At 39.5% G+C, this 14,876-nt stretch overlaps 1 protein-coding gene across 1 annotated transcript in view; it reads right to left on the bottom strand.

Moving 5' to 3' along the window:
- NDOR1 (NADPH dependent diflavin oxidoreductase 1) overlaps positions 1-14,876 on the bottom strand; it is a gene marked incomplete in the record, with an annotated part of 478,408 nt that overhangs the window by 37,636 nt on the left and 425,896 nt on the right. Inside the window, 1 exon segment of the mRNA XM_044058525.1 lies at positions 11,894-11,985. Coding sequence (XP_043914460.1) covers positions 11,894-11,985 — 92 coding nt within the window.

Here is a 14,876-nt window from a genome sequence, read left to right as displayed (position 1 = left end):
TGCACATAGTTTCCATTAGAGGAATAGAAAATAATAACATACCAAAAATAATTCAGTGAACACCTATTACCTACGTTTGATGTTTCTTCTTTTATGTAAGGCTGGTTTTATAGAGGCCCTCTCATTTAAACCTGAGCCTCTATCAGCTCTTAACCTCATGATCCACTTGCTTTCTCTGTCTTCAGTGTGGTTCCTTATGTCCCCACCTCTGATGTTTGGTTTTATCACTTTTAAGACCCTAAATAGAAAGTAATGTTCATGGCCTAACTCAACCACATGTTTAGCAAGTGCATTATGTATATGACCTTTCTTCATGTGGTATACGTGTTCACGTATTCTATCTTTAAAATTACGGTTGGTCTTGCCAACATAAACGCGTTGCATAACTGGCAAACTGCCAGATAGACAATATTCTTGGTCATACATGTAGCTGCAACTTCAGTTCTAAACTCTATGTTGGAATCTGGATGTATGAACAAGGTTCCATTATCTATATGAACACACTGGTTACAGTGTCCACATGGTATAGTATGACTAGGTCCTGATTGTCGCTCTTCCTTTCTCGGATAACACAATAATCTTCTTAAATTCAATTTGTTCCTGTATAGGAAACCCGGCTCTTCTCCCACTATTCTTTTAATATCTTCGTCTGTACATAGAATAGACCAATGCTTACTAATTATGTCTCTAATGATAAAAGAATCATTAGTATAAGGAATTGTAAACTTGACCTCATTCCTCTTTATCTTTACTTCATCCTCTCTCTCTAATCTTGGTCCATAATAAGGGGCTGCTCTGCCATGCCTAAGTGCACTTAGGTCCTCTAATTGATGTTCAATCTCTACGGCACTGTACCCTCTCTCCACTAGTCTCGCTTTCAAGTCTACAATTCCTGATTCAAAACCTGTGTCAGTAGCATTGAGTCTGGACACACGCATCCCTTGTCCCCTAATGATGTTCTTAAATATATGCTGTGGATGCATGCTGTGTCTGGATAAAATAGCATTGTGATGACAGGATTTCCGATATACGCCTGTATTCACTAAGCCATTGTCTAACTTCTCTATGAACAAATCAAGGAAATCTATTCTATCAGTGGAGTAATTCATTGTAAACACCAGGTAGCTAGTGAGACCATTCATCATGTTAAAAAATCTCAACAAGGCACTACTGTCCCCTTTCCATAGAATAAAGACGTCATCTACGAAACGTCTATAGAATACTACGGATTGTCTGTATTCTTCAGTCATAAACAACACTTTGTTCTCCCAATGAGCCAAAAACATATTCGCATAGCTGTTTGCACATGGAGTACCCATGGCAACTCCAGCTTGCTGTTGGTATACTAGCTCATTAAACATAAATACATTGTTATCCAAAACTAGACTTATAAAATGTGACAACAAATCTATTAAAATGGGGGAATACATACTGTGTTCCAATAGATATTCTCTAATATATATAGTGCCTGTATCATTAGGTAACACTGTAAATAGAGATTGTATGTCTAATGTGACAAAAATTAAGACTTTAGTGTCCTCTATTCTACTCATGCATTCATATAATTCTAATAGGAACTGTTTCGAGTCCCTAAGTATATTGGAATTCTTATCCAACACAGGGCGTAGATGCTTCTCAATGAATACAGTTCCTATTAGAATTATATGAATGCATGAGTAGAATAGAGGACACTAAAGTCTTAATTTTTGTCACATTAGACATACAATCTCTATTTACAGTGTTACCTAATGATACAGGCACTATATATATTAGAGAATATCTATTGGAACACAGTATGTATTCCCCCATTTTAATAGATTTGTTGTCACATTTTATAAGTCTAGTTTTGGATAACAATGTATTTATGTTTAATGAGCTAGTATACCAACAGCAAGCTGGAGTTGCCATGGGTACTCCATGTGCAAACAGCTATGCGAATATGTTTTTGGCTCATTGGGAGAACAAAGTGTTGTTTATGACTGAAGAATACAGACAATCCGTAGTATTCTATAGGCGTTTCAGATGACGCCTTTATTCTATGGAAAGGGGACAGTAGTGCCTTGTTGAGATTTTTTAACATGATGAATGGTCTCACTAGCTACCTGGTGTTTACAATGAATTACTCCACTGATAGAATAGATTTCCTTGATTTGTTCATAGAGAAGTTAGACAATGGCTTAGTGAATACAGGCGTATATCGGAAATCCTGTCATCACAATGCTATTTTATCCAGACACAGCATGCATCCACAGCATATATTTAAGAACATCATTAGGGGACAAGGGATGCGTGTGTCCAGACTCAATGCTACTGACACAGGTTTTGAATCAGGAATTGTAGACTTGAAAGCGAGACTAGTGGAGAGAGGGTACAGTGCCGTAGAGATTGAACATCAATTAGAGGACCTAAGTGCACTTAGGCATGGCAGAGCAGCCCCTTATTATGGACCAAGATTAGAGAGAGAGGATGAAGTAAAGATAAAGAGGAATGAGGTCAAGTTTACAATTCCTTATACTAATGATTCTTTTATCATTAGAGACATAATTAGTAAGCATTGGTCTATTCTATGTACAGACGAAGATATTAAAAGAATAGTGGGAGAAGAGCGGTTTCCTATACAGGAACAAATTGAATTTAAGAAGATTATTGTGTTATCCGAGAAAGGAAGAGCGACAATCAGGACCTAGTCATACTATACCATGTGGACACTGTAAAGTGTGTTCATATAGATAATGGAACCTTGTTCATACATCCAGATTCCAACATAGAGTTTAGAACTGAAGTTGCAGCTACATGTATGACCAAGAATATTGTCTATCTGGCAGTTTGCCAGTTATGCAATGCGTTTTATGTTGGCAAGACCAACCGTAATTTTAAAGATAGAATACGTGAACACGTATACCACATGAAGAAAGGTCATATACATAATGCACTTGCTAAACATGTGGTTGAGTTAGGCCATGAACATTACTTTCTATTTAGGGTCTTAGAAGTGATAAAACCAAACATCAGAGGTGGGGACATAAGGAACCACACTGAAGACAGAGAAAGCAAGTGGATCATGAGGTTAAGAGCTGATAGAGGCTCAGGTTTAAATGAGAGGGCCTCTATAAAACCAGCCTTACATAAAAGAAGAAACATCAAACGTAGGTAATAGGTGTTCACTGAATTATTTTTGGTATGTTATTATTTTCTATTCTCTAATGGAAACTATGTGCAACACTCAGTTGCAAATAATGCTCAACATTTAGTTATAATGAGGGCAGGTCTAGATTTATGTTATATACATTAGTTAAATTACAGGAACATATTTATGTATGTATTCTTTGTACATATAGATATATGTTTTTATAAGATGCTTTTATATGTGTTATGTCGATACTAATTCATAAGTGTTATGTCTTATAGATGTTTATATATATTTGTATACTGAACATGTGCTCCTGAGATTTTATATTTGTTCATATATATTTTGCATACTGATCATGAGCTACTTGTTATTTTAATAGTTTTTTAAATACATATATGTATTTTTCATATACCTTATATGCATTCTATATCAAGTAGTTTTAATTATTTGAGTCATATACAGTTAAGGAATTAATCAACTAATTAATTATTTAATTATTTAATTATTTGATAACATATGCATTGGTATATATAGGTGCATTATGGGCAGTATTGGTTAGATCTGATGAAGCTCATACCTGAGTGAAAGCGCTTATCGACTGCTTATACAAGTGTATTGTATGGTTGTGTGCAATACTGTGAATCATCGAGGAATAAAACTTTTTAATCCAAGACTCATTGGCTTTGATCTGCTGTTTCCGATCACTCAACTGTGTTTGGTTTTGAAAAAATGAATATAAACTGCACAGAGCACAGTTGGCATAATGGTAATGGTCTTTGCCTCCTTTTTACTTCGTGTTCAATACTGACTGCAGTGATGCCTGTCTGAGGTATGCATGCTCTCCCTTTCTCTGTGGGATTCTATGCCTCGCATCTCCCAAAAAAACTTACTGGGTGTTTCCAGCACAAACCCACCATAAATTTAATGGGGTTGTGGGCAGCAGCACACAGCCTAGCCAGTGTTGTGTAAACCAACCACTTTAGGCAACAACTGTGGAGTTCAACATCCTCTAGATGGAACAATGATCACAGACTGCATGCTGTATCAGGGCTAGCCACACAACAGTGTAAAAACTGGCTCTATGTGACTGGTCTATTCTTAAAAAGATGTCCCCATACATGCCAAGGAGTGATGCACAAGACTGGTATTCACTTTGTGGTTTGGAAAGGTTTGAATCTGTTTACTTCTATAGAAACACTTTCCACTTCATCTAAAGCGAAGTACTTCTCTTACTTTACTCAAACGTAATTTGGACAAATGGATGGGTAACTGCAAAGACACCCCCAGATTAGTACGCCTCTACCTCATGGATAGGGGAAACATGCAAATGCTCCAAAATATCCTTGTGTAGCGTATCTCTGCTTTATTCATATGTAAAATACAAGAGCTAAAAACTATGTAAGGCTAGGGTTTCCAAGATACTCGCTTATCAATAGCCTAGTAAGTACCCACAAACCTAACCAATGAACACTGTGGAACTCAAACTGCATTAGGAAATTCAGATCTCCATAAATAAGGTCCCTGGTCTTTAGGTTTAAGCTACATCACATTCTTTCAAAATGGCCACAGTACTGAGTACTGCATGCTGCTTGTTGCAATCTCTTTTTTGTTAAAGAAACTAAAATTTGGCACTAATAATGTATGGATTGAGTACTGGAATTACTGACAAATGAAGGAACTTAACTTTTCTGCCACTGCAGTTATGATCTCAACACAAACGAGTAAAGAAGAGAAAGTAGTATCACTTAATACTTTAATACCTTCAAACATTTTTCCATCGTCCATCAATGTTTTTCATTACTTCCCAGTCAAAATACCAAAAGCAGAGAAAAAAAATCAGACCTTCTATTCAAATCTCAAAAATAGCAGAACCAAATTTACCAATGTGTAATCAAGCTCCATTACCCAGTGCTTTCCAAGACAATGGAATAAGCTTCCCCTTGCTAACAGAAATCAGTCATTAACTTTCTTTAAAATAATATTTACAGATCAATTTAAAATAAAATCTGTGTGCGCGAGCAAGTGTAGTGCATTTGTTTGAATGTATATAAAGTCGAACAGCTTCACAGCACTCAAACGAGTGAATTCTGACAATGTTAAATATCAAGTACAAATGGCAATAATGTTGCAATACAGTTTTATGTAGATTGAGCTTGGGGTGAGGTTTAAGATGTGTGTGTGGTTGTGAGTACGTTTTAATGGGGAGTATTTTAGAATGCTTGCCAGTATGCAGAAGTAGTGATTTCCATTTACAGGGACATCTCTCCCTTCTCCTAAGTGGTGCAACTGTGGACCTGGTAATATTTAAGGGGAGGCAGTATGGGGTTCGCCTCCTATTAAAAAAAAAAAACTTGGGTGTTCTTTTAATGTTTTATTTTCTACCATTGAACACAGTTTTGCCAGTCTTTGCTGTTGCATGTATGCAGGTTTTGGTGTGTTCATTGTCTAGTGTATGCACGTGTTTTATTTTTGCTCATTTGAGGGTCACCATTTGTTTGGTTTTCAAATATTGGTGATATAATCGTGCATATATGTAGCACACACACGAGCACCCACATGCGCACACACGCACGCGCACACATTTTCCAGAGTCTACAGCAAGCAAGAGCTGCGAACAGACTAGCATATGGATGAGATAATTACAGATAGTCTTGCACAGTCCCTCTTTCCAAGGTGGTTTACAATCCTACACTGTCAGTTTCATGTTTAGATGCTATGACTTTTGAACACTACTATAAGCAGGGAGCTGGCAAAAGGGTCCGCTTGAGTGTTAGTGAGTTCCAGATAACATTTGACTTAGTCTTCCCCAGAAGGGTATCAGCACCGGAAATAACTAAGCAAGGAAAGACTTAAAATAAGTGCTCAAGTATCCAAAGCAAAACTGGAAGTTTCTGCTTTATGAAATTTATTTGGTTTCACTATTATATTTACTTTTTTCATGGAATAAAAAATCTTCCAAAAGAAAGTATCTTCTAAGGGCCAGCAGATGTAGAATCCTCATAGATGTGGCTACACAAATAGGAGACTTCTTGGACATGTCATCACTTCAAGACACTCGGGGAGAAGAACTGGGTAAATATTTGTATCTCACTGAAGAACAAGGCTCATTACTTGTTCTTGTAGCATTTCCAAGTTACACACCTATCCCAGAAGGAACATGAGCCACAGTGATATGAGGATCCTGACCCATGCCTATAATTAAAGGCAGTGGTCAATGGATAAATAAGCCAGCAATTACTTGGTAAACGGATTAGCGATAATAAATTGGCTTCTGTGACTGGTACAGAAAACCAGTGGAGGTCACATTCCTAACAGCATATTACTACTACTTTCTGGAAATTAAAGGACTTGCAGATCCAAAGTACAAAATTGTGTTCCCCATTTTAGGTAATGTAATGGCTACAGCAAGATTGCTATAACTGAAGGACAGGAAAATGTAGGGCTGTTACTCCAAAACTTAACACCATGGTAAAGTGAACCATATATGTTATGAAGTAAGGATGGAATGCCAGCATGTATAGTGAGATTCTCAGAAAGAAAAAGAGCTGCCATCACCTGTGCTGAGTGCATATAATACGGATCACATATGGTAATGGCCAGAGTTCTGCAGATTACTGCAGAGGCAGCACCTATTAAGAGACTGTAGTTAACAGATGGATGGGTGAGAAAGTCAGTGTCTTGATCTATTGCACTCAAGCATCTGGTGTTAAGACTGGTTTCCCATAGATATATGCAATTCTGTTCATGGGCTCCACAGTGCCTTTTTTAGGCCATTTCCAGTTAAACCCTCCACCATAACAAAAATCAGTCACGACTACCTAAAGGTACTGCTGCTCAGTGCTAGGAGTTTAAATAAAAAACTGTATTCCCTGGAATCACTTCTTACCCTGGAGAACACAGACATATCTACAGTCATGGAAAAAGGGTTCAGAACCATGGAAAGTACCTCGGCTCTCAAAGGCTACTATGCCTTTCATATATTTTGATCCCCTTCAGCTTAGGATAAAACAAAGGGAGGTGGTGTCTCAGTGTTCATAAAGGACAAGTACACTGCTAGACTGGCCCAACAACATGACTCACTTGAGCTGCTCCATGTCCAACTAACCACAGATGTGACCCCCTATTGTATCCTTGCTAGCTACAGATCCCCTAACACAAGTCTAGAAAGCCACACATCCTATCTAATCCTACTGGAATCTATTAACATTTCATACCATACTTACGGGTGACCAACTACCGCTCACATAAATTGGGAGATTTATATGACCCATAATTCACTTGCACAGAGGTTTTTGGACTTCATCAATGCAACCCACAAGTTAGCTCCCCAACTAGAGGTACAAATATCCTAGACCTAGTACTCACGAAGATGGGGAGATGCTGCTCCCTCCCCTGCATTAACTCCTCCCTGGTAAGATCTGACCACAACATGATCTCCTTCAGTATTAAAACTGACCTAGAACTCCTATCAAACCCCAAACCTGTTAAGAAATTGGCTAAGGCCAATTACCTCAAACTAAGTGACACTTGTTAAACTTCCAAGCCCCTCCAAGCCTAGATGACAATGAGGCCTACTTACAGCTGTACATAAAAGCACTGTACAACCACATTCCTAGCTGCGAAGAGGAGGTAGTGCCAGAGTCAAACTTATGATTACTGGCAAAAAATAAACCACCGTGGTGGACCCCTAGCATACATAGACTATTCAACACAAGGAAAAAAATCCTCTCCAAAGCAAAGAAGGAGCAGACAAAACAGTGCAAAAAGACTTAAAACTCGACCAGTCTAAACAAGAAAAGTAGAGACCTGGTCAAATATGCCAAAGCAAATTATGAGGCAAAGACAGCCTCCTAGGCGAGAGATAACCAAAACTTTTTTTTAATTATGTTCACAATCTCAGGGGGAATGCACAGCAATGTGCCAAGGTAATCATGAATGGTAAAACTTGCATCTAGCCTGCAGGTATAGCTGGCCAACAAGTTCATTTCAAACTTCTCCCCCTTGCATCACCTCCAACCACACCCAAAGAAATACCTGCAACTATCTCCCTACTAGTCATTATGAGGAAACGGGTCCTTAATGCGCTCACTAAAGCCAAAAACACAACCTCCTTGGGTCCTGACAACATTCTAGGATGCTTCTTAAATAGCTTAAAACAGAATCCATCAGGTCCACTAGATATCCTCTTTAACCATTGCCTCCAGACAGGCTTTGTCCCAGAATAATACAGGACTGCAACAATTGTTCCTCCGCAAAAGGGGTCCCATCAACTGACCCAGGGAACTACAGTCCCATAAGCTCGATTAGTCACATCCGCAAGGCCATGGAGAGAATTATCATGGACCTGATCAATAATGACACAGGAACTCTCCAAATACTGGACCAGACCAAAGAGAGATTGTCTGCTCAACCTGGGGGACGTCTCTGAGAATGTCACCAGGGACATGGATGAGAGAAAAACAGTACACACTACTTATCTAGACCTGGACCATCCTTTTGATGCAATCTCCCACTCAGGAATCATAGATAAACTTACTGAATTAGGCATAAACCTCTATACCGTCAGATAGTTAATGGGACATATGTCCAGACAGGTAACTCCACTTACAATAAGAAACCTGTTATTAGTGGTGTCCCACAGGGCACAGTGTTGGGATCCCTCCTTTTTGATATATACTTCCCTGAAGTGAAGGCCAATGCTGAGGACCTCTGGTCACCAAGTTGTAAGCTGGGAGCAGTCACAATCCTAAAATTACTGACTTCCTACAAACAGGCTTAAAAATGACAGATGCCAAAACCATGGTTGACACTAAATGCTAAAAATGTGTAATTAAACCCTTCGGTAAATCAGATATCCCTGCAAATTATAATACTGATAGCACACCCTAGAAGTAGACCCAGTGGTGAAGGACCTAGGAATACAGATAGTAACCTAAACTTTGACTACCAGGTAGCTAAGGCAGTGAGGAAATCCTTCTGTGTGGCTCAACTTATAAGTAAAGTCTTGGCATCAAGAGCAAAGAAAGTCATACTGCCATTGTACTCGACCCTCATCAGGCCCATGATAGAGTATAATGTTCCCTTCTGCATGTACCTAACCGGGCAGTTACACCAAATGGAGCAGCCTCAGTGGTTTCACACTAAAAAAATACAAAGCATTAAGACACGTTCTCATGCAGACCGACTAAAGGTCCTATCCTTCCATTTCATATAGTTTACTGAGGTGACTTATGCCTGACCTACAAGGCATGCTCTGACCCAGCCCTGATGAAAATGTTACATATTCACAAGAAAAATGATAAGAGGATTACACGATCCATTGGACCTGAACCTTATTTGTAATTCTAACAACCTGCTAGAGAGACAAATTCATATCCCAAAGCTACCTAGTCTATGGAAAAAAATTCCATGTTCATAAACAAAGCCCATCCCTCATTCTCTTCAAAAAAAGAATTTAGATAAATGGATGGGGGACCATAAATTCACTCCTTGGGTACTGTCCATGCCCCTTATGGGCAGACACAATCTGTAAAATGACTCAGGGCTCCAACATACAAAGACCCACTACCCTGATACTATCCCATCCAATATCTAGGGAATTCATCTAGGAACATAAAAGTAGTAGTCAAACATCTGCACTTAGCTTTGCAGCTTGCAAATTGCTGACCATTCACCTAAACAGCAGTACAATTTGTAACTACTATAGTGGACTAGACCTTGAATAGTCAAAGTAAGGATTTTTCCTTTATGAAATGCAACTATCTTGATTTTCTAGTCTATGTTAACATGTTAAACAATATTTTATATTATATATATTTTTTCCCAAATCTTTTGTATGAAACGACTAACACAGGCCACTTCTAGCCTATTAAGTAAAGCTATTTTCACAGTAGATTTTACAGGAAAATATACTAGAAGAATGTTCTGAATTAAAGCACTGACACGTTTGGTAGGAATATGGTATTAGACCTCAATCAAATTATCATTACGAATGATCAAAGGCTTTTGAAGTACCAAAGTTTCCTGGTTTAAGTAATAGTTTACCCAAAGTAATGATTTGCATTAAAAAAAAAAAAAAAAAAAAAAAAAAGAGCCTTGTAAGAAGTCATTGTTTCAAAAAGCAGCAAAGTTGATCCTTGAAGCCAAAATTCAAACTCTACAGGGGGATGTGCGATTCCTTACATGTGACAGAAAATGGAACACTCGTCAACTTGCTTTTCCCCCATTTTCTAAAGGGGCTAGGGTGCTGCATCAACTGCTCTCTCTCTCAATGCAATGCCTCTCTTACCTTCTCTGAGGCAAGCTTGACCGTCTCAGGTGTTCTCTCAAACTCTCCATCCATCTCTTTGCCGGACATCCTTGATTCCTCTTGCTGTCTTCTTGTCTCTCCCAAATCTTTACCATACCATCCTTCAAACTCTCTGCAAGTGTTCCCAAACCACAGTAATCTGTTATTTTTCTGCAAGTGGACATACCTTGGTTTCAGCTTTAATGTCATCATTCCTTTCGTCTATCCCACAGTGTGCATCCTACTACCCATCTCAGGCATCTCATCTCCATGACTTCGTTTCCTTAATTACTCTGTCTTTGCTGCCCATGTTTCTGTACCATACTGAACTACTGATTGCCCCACTAATTTGTACACCTTATTTTTCAGCTATAGACCCTCTTATTCTCCTTTGACATCCTCATTCAGACTTCCATTCTCCTCAACCACCCCCAAGTACTTTCAGAAGGTGGCTTAAGATCCTGAAATCCTACTAGCAAAAACGGATTCTTTACATGTACCCAAGTTCTTCTATGTACCCAAGTTTTACCCTGGACAGGAATATGACAGTTAAAAATTAAATGAAGATGAAACTAAACAGAAAACACCAAACCAGCATTTAAAGAGTTAGCAAATAGTACAAGGTCACATTAGTTTCATAAGAAAAGGGTTAAATCCCTTTCATCCTCTCCAGACTACTAACATGTTTTCACTTATATTCATTAGTCAGGCTGGCAGACTGCTACTGCAGCTGAAAGAGCATTCAAAGCCTAGCCTGATGGTGCAACCTAACTATGGCCAAGTTTTCAGGAGTCAAGCATGATGTTTCAGCACATCTGAATTGGGAAGGTTCACAACAGCTGGTGTAAAGCAATGGTGAGCATAACAGAAAGTGGTTCAGGTGAAGGGGCTTGTGGCTAACTGCTATGGAAAGGGGAAAAAAACAAAAGGATAGTGAAATGTCTTGTCAAATGTCAGCAAAGAACTGTGATGGGGATTGCTCGCCCATCCCTCCCTCCTCTTATAGAGTGCTCGCCCATCAATCCCTTCTCTAATAAAGAGTGCTCATCCATCCTTCCCCCCTCTTATAGAGGGTGCTTATCCATACCTAACTCCTCTTACAGGCTCTCCTTCTATATCACCAATAACAGCAGATTAGCAATGAGGCAGTACCTGGTCCCAGATTCACAACTGAGAAGTTTGTTCATGATTTCCATTTACTGGATGGAAGACTGTTCTGTGCCAAGATTATCCACATAAAAAGAGGATTCATAAACTATTTCCACCAAAGAAAAGCAGAAACCTAAAACTGACCATGGCCAGATGAAGACAACACTCACTGAAGACAAAGCTTAGTTATGCCTCATCTTAGACTAATTACGGGACGGATAAGAAAATGACCTTCCCATCCTTACTCTTCACAGAAAAGAAGCCCCCACCGCACCCCCACAAACTTACTGCTACCGACACAACCATTCCCTTCAGGAAATACTTACCCAGCAATGTAGAAATAAGCTCCTTTACTAATCAAGTCCCAAAGAAGCGGTCTGTGTTCTGCAATCCGATGCTGAACATACACCTTTTCTTCCTAAGAAAAAAAAAAAACCCTAACAGGTTAATAGTCACAGTCTTTAATGACGTTCAAAGAAAACATTACGCTTTGAAAACATTGTTCCAGACAGCAATCTGTAGTTAAGTTGGGCAAAAACAGAATACCCACAAAAACACAAGTCAATCAACTGTGAACAAGCCTTGATACTTCTAAGATTTAGACACTTAATTCTGGTGAAAAGCCAGAAGGAAGTTTAAACTGGCTGCATCCATATTTCAGGTTTATTATATTTTAATAATGCAAATAACTCAAAACTGTACACGTTTTTAAATTCCTTCCGTCATCTCATCTCAAGCATCAGCAAGTGAAAACCAAACTCACGTGTCCTGGAACAGTTTCATAATATCAGTACTGATAGCTCTGCAGTTTATAATGCACATATTACATTATCCAACTCTATCTGTATTCCAGGCTAATGTGGAGACCTGCTTACCTTCCCCACTGAAAGTGCAGCATCATCTTTAGTACAGTGTCAACAGAGGGGAAGTCTGGGGACATGACGCCGTGAGGTAAATAAATCTGACAAGGATAAAATATAGGAATCAAGCGGAGATTCTGAATGTTCCTCTTCAGAGGATGTAGTCTCATTTCGCTTGAGGAGAGAAAGTGGCAGAAGATGGAGGGAAACACTGATGAGGTTATAGGGATGTAATGGCCTTTAAAAGCTCCTGAGAGAAATCAAACCATTCCTGCTGAAGGGCCCCTACTAACAGAAGGAGAAATGGATGACTGCTTTGCCCTCTGCTTCTTTTTCTAATAAGCAATGACATGAGCATAAGAACATTCAAATGATTGTATCCCTGAAATACCTCATTTAGGGCACCTGACACTTCTTCCTGGACAAAAATTTGAGGAATGCCCTCAGATGCCTCATAAATAACGACCTGTGGTTTTCCCACTTTGCAGCCAAACAATCTCTGATCTGTCAAGCAGGCCATGTCAAAAAGCTGCACTCATCAAATGCCACAGTAGAGATGTCTGGCTCTGACCAGACAAAACAAGTTTCAGTCTTTGACCTTTGGAGTTTCTTCTTCCATTGCTCAGGGGCATTCACATTGGAAGATTTAGTGGCCATCCTACCTAATGCAATCTCTAAGTCACCGATTCTCAAGCAACAAGATTCCTCAACAATCTGGGCACAAAGGATTGATAAAGAACACTTTTATAGTTATGACTGGATCTTGAACATAACAAATATTTAGTGTGACTATCTCTAGGCAGAATCTGCACCTCCCACAGTCAAGTACCACTCCTAGTTGACATGATAAATGTCAAACTTTTGTTAAAAACTGAGGAGGTTGTCCCAAATAGGGATACTTACCTGCCTAATGGAATGGAAAGCTGCATAGACCATACAGTTGACAAGCTACAGGAAAAATGAAGTCATCCTGTTCAGGCAGGTAGCAAGAAGGTTCTGAGGATTTCTGGTACCCATATGTCCCTTATGTACCACTTTGCAATCTTGCTTTGGGGACATATGTTGGGCAAGATACCCAAGCTTTAGTACGCTAGATGGACACACAGTATCTTAAGCAGGATACTTCCTACATGTAGTGAATACTGTACCAATGAAAGACATCATCTGATTCGGCTGACTAGCTCTGATAACTGGATATCTGAAGACCTCCTGCTGGGTCTTCAAGAACCGTATGTTTCTAAATACTCCTCTGGTTTTATGAAAATGTTCGTTAAGGAGTGGGGTGCACAACAGCCATGAGCATCTTTTCTTTTTGTGCAGTCTTTTGGTGCTTGGCTTTTCATTTCAAGATAAAACAATCTGGTTCCTTTAATTGAAGGATTTCTTAAAGATTTCAGAAAAAATTCATTGTCTGAGCCAGGCATGCCAATGAAAGGCTTACGCCTGTCCCTGTTACTCAGAGTGTTCCATCAACAGTATTTTGAGTTAGTCACAGGGACATGGTGAAAACTGCAGATGGGTACCACTTGGGATGTTAGCTTCCTTTGTAGATCTCCATGTGGTCCACATGCCATCCCCTTCAAAAGTACCATGCACCTCATGTGTTACTGCACATTGAAACTTGCCCACGTCACATAAATGAGTGTCCACATTAGAGAAGGGGTAATGGATGCATACACCTGCTTATCAAGTCAGTCCACAGACATGGATTTTGTATGTAATGAATGGACCAATAGACTCAGAGGATTCTATTTTGAGGGCACCATCACCAATATAGAGTCAGCCAGCAGAGTTTTACTCCATGGTTTCTGGATCTTGGGGGAACAGAGGCTCCTGTCTGGTCTTCTAGATATAGATTCTATTACATATACATTCTGCCAAGCGCTGTGCATGAAAATTCTGCCATCTTGTTGGTTGGGGGAAACTACCCAAGAAGACAGCAGAGTGGAGCATAAAACCTCCTGTAGAACTTTTTTTGATGGGGAGACGGAAAGGGGCTTGACCTGCTAAGCTTATCTCATTAGCTCAAGCACCCGTTTCATGCTCAAGTCTTCAGTATTTTCAGTGTAGAACTCCAGAGAGGACCCCAGCTGCTTCCTCTTGCAGTGTTCCTTCCTGGGGCTTCCAGACAGGAAATATCCCAAAAGGTGGAAGATGTAGAACAGATGACAGATACCCGATAATGATCTCCGTGGTGTCATTTTCCTACCTCTCTGGTGAGAAGATGGTGGAATAAAGCCTCAGACTGGTGGGAAAACCAGGGCCAAGGCCAATACTGGTGTAAGGTTCCAGGACTGCTCAGTCACAGTATTTCATCAATGTCTGGTACAAACTCATCAAGTCAACGTTGACAGTGATGAGTAGTCCAGATAGTGTGGAGGTCATCAGTGATGACTGATTAAACATTGAGCCACCAGGAAGGCTTCAAGCCTGAAGCATTGAATGCTGT

This window comes from Protopterus annectens, chromosome 16.part0 (assembly GCF_019279795.1).
Source record: "Protopterus annectens isolate FY-2018-M chromosome 16.part0, PAN1.0, whole genome shotgun sequence".
NCBI classification, from domain to species: Eukaryota; Metazoa; Chordata; order Ceratodontiformes; family Protopteridae; genus Protopterus; species Protopterus annectens.
Note: the sequence above shows the minus strand (reverse complement) of the source record. Positions and strands in the feature narration are given on the sequence as shown.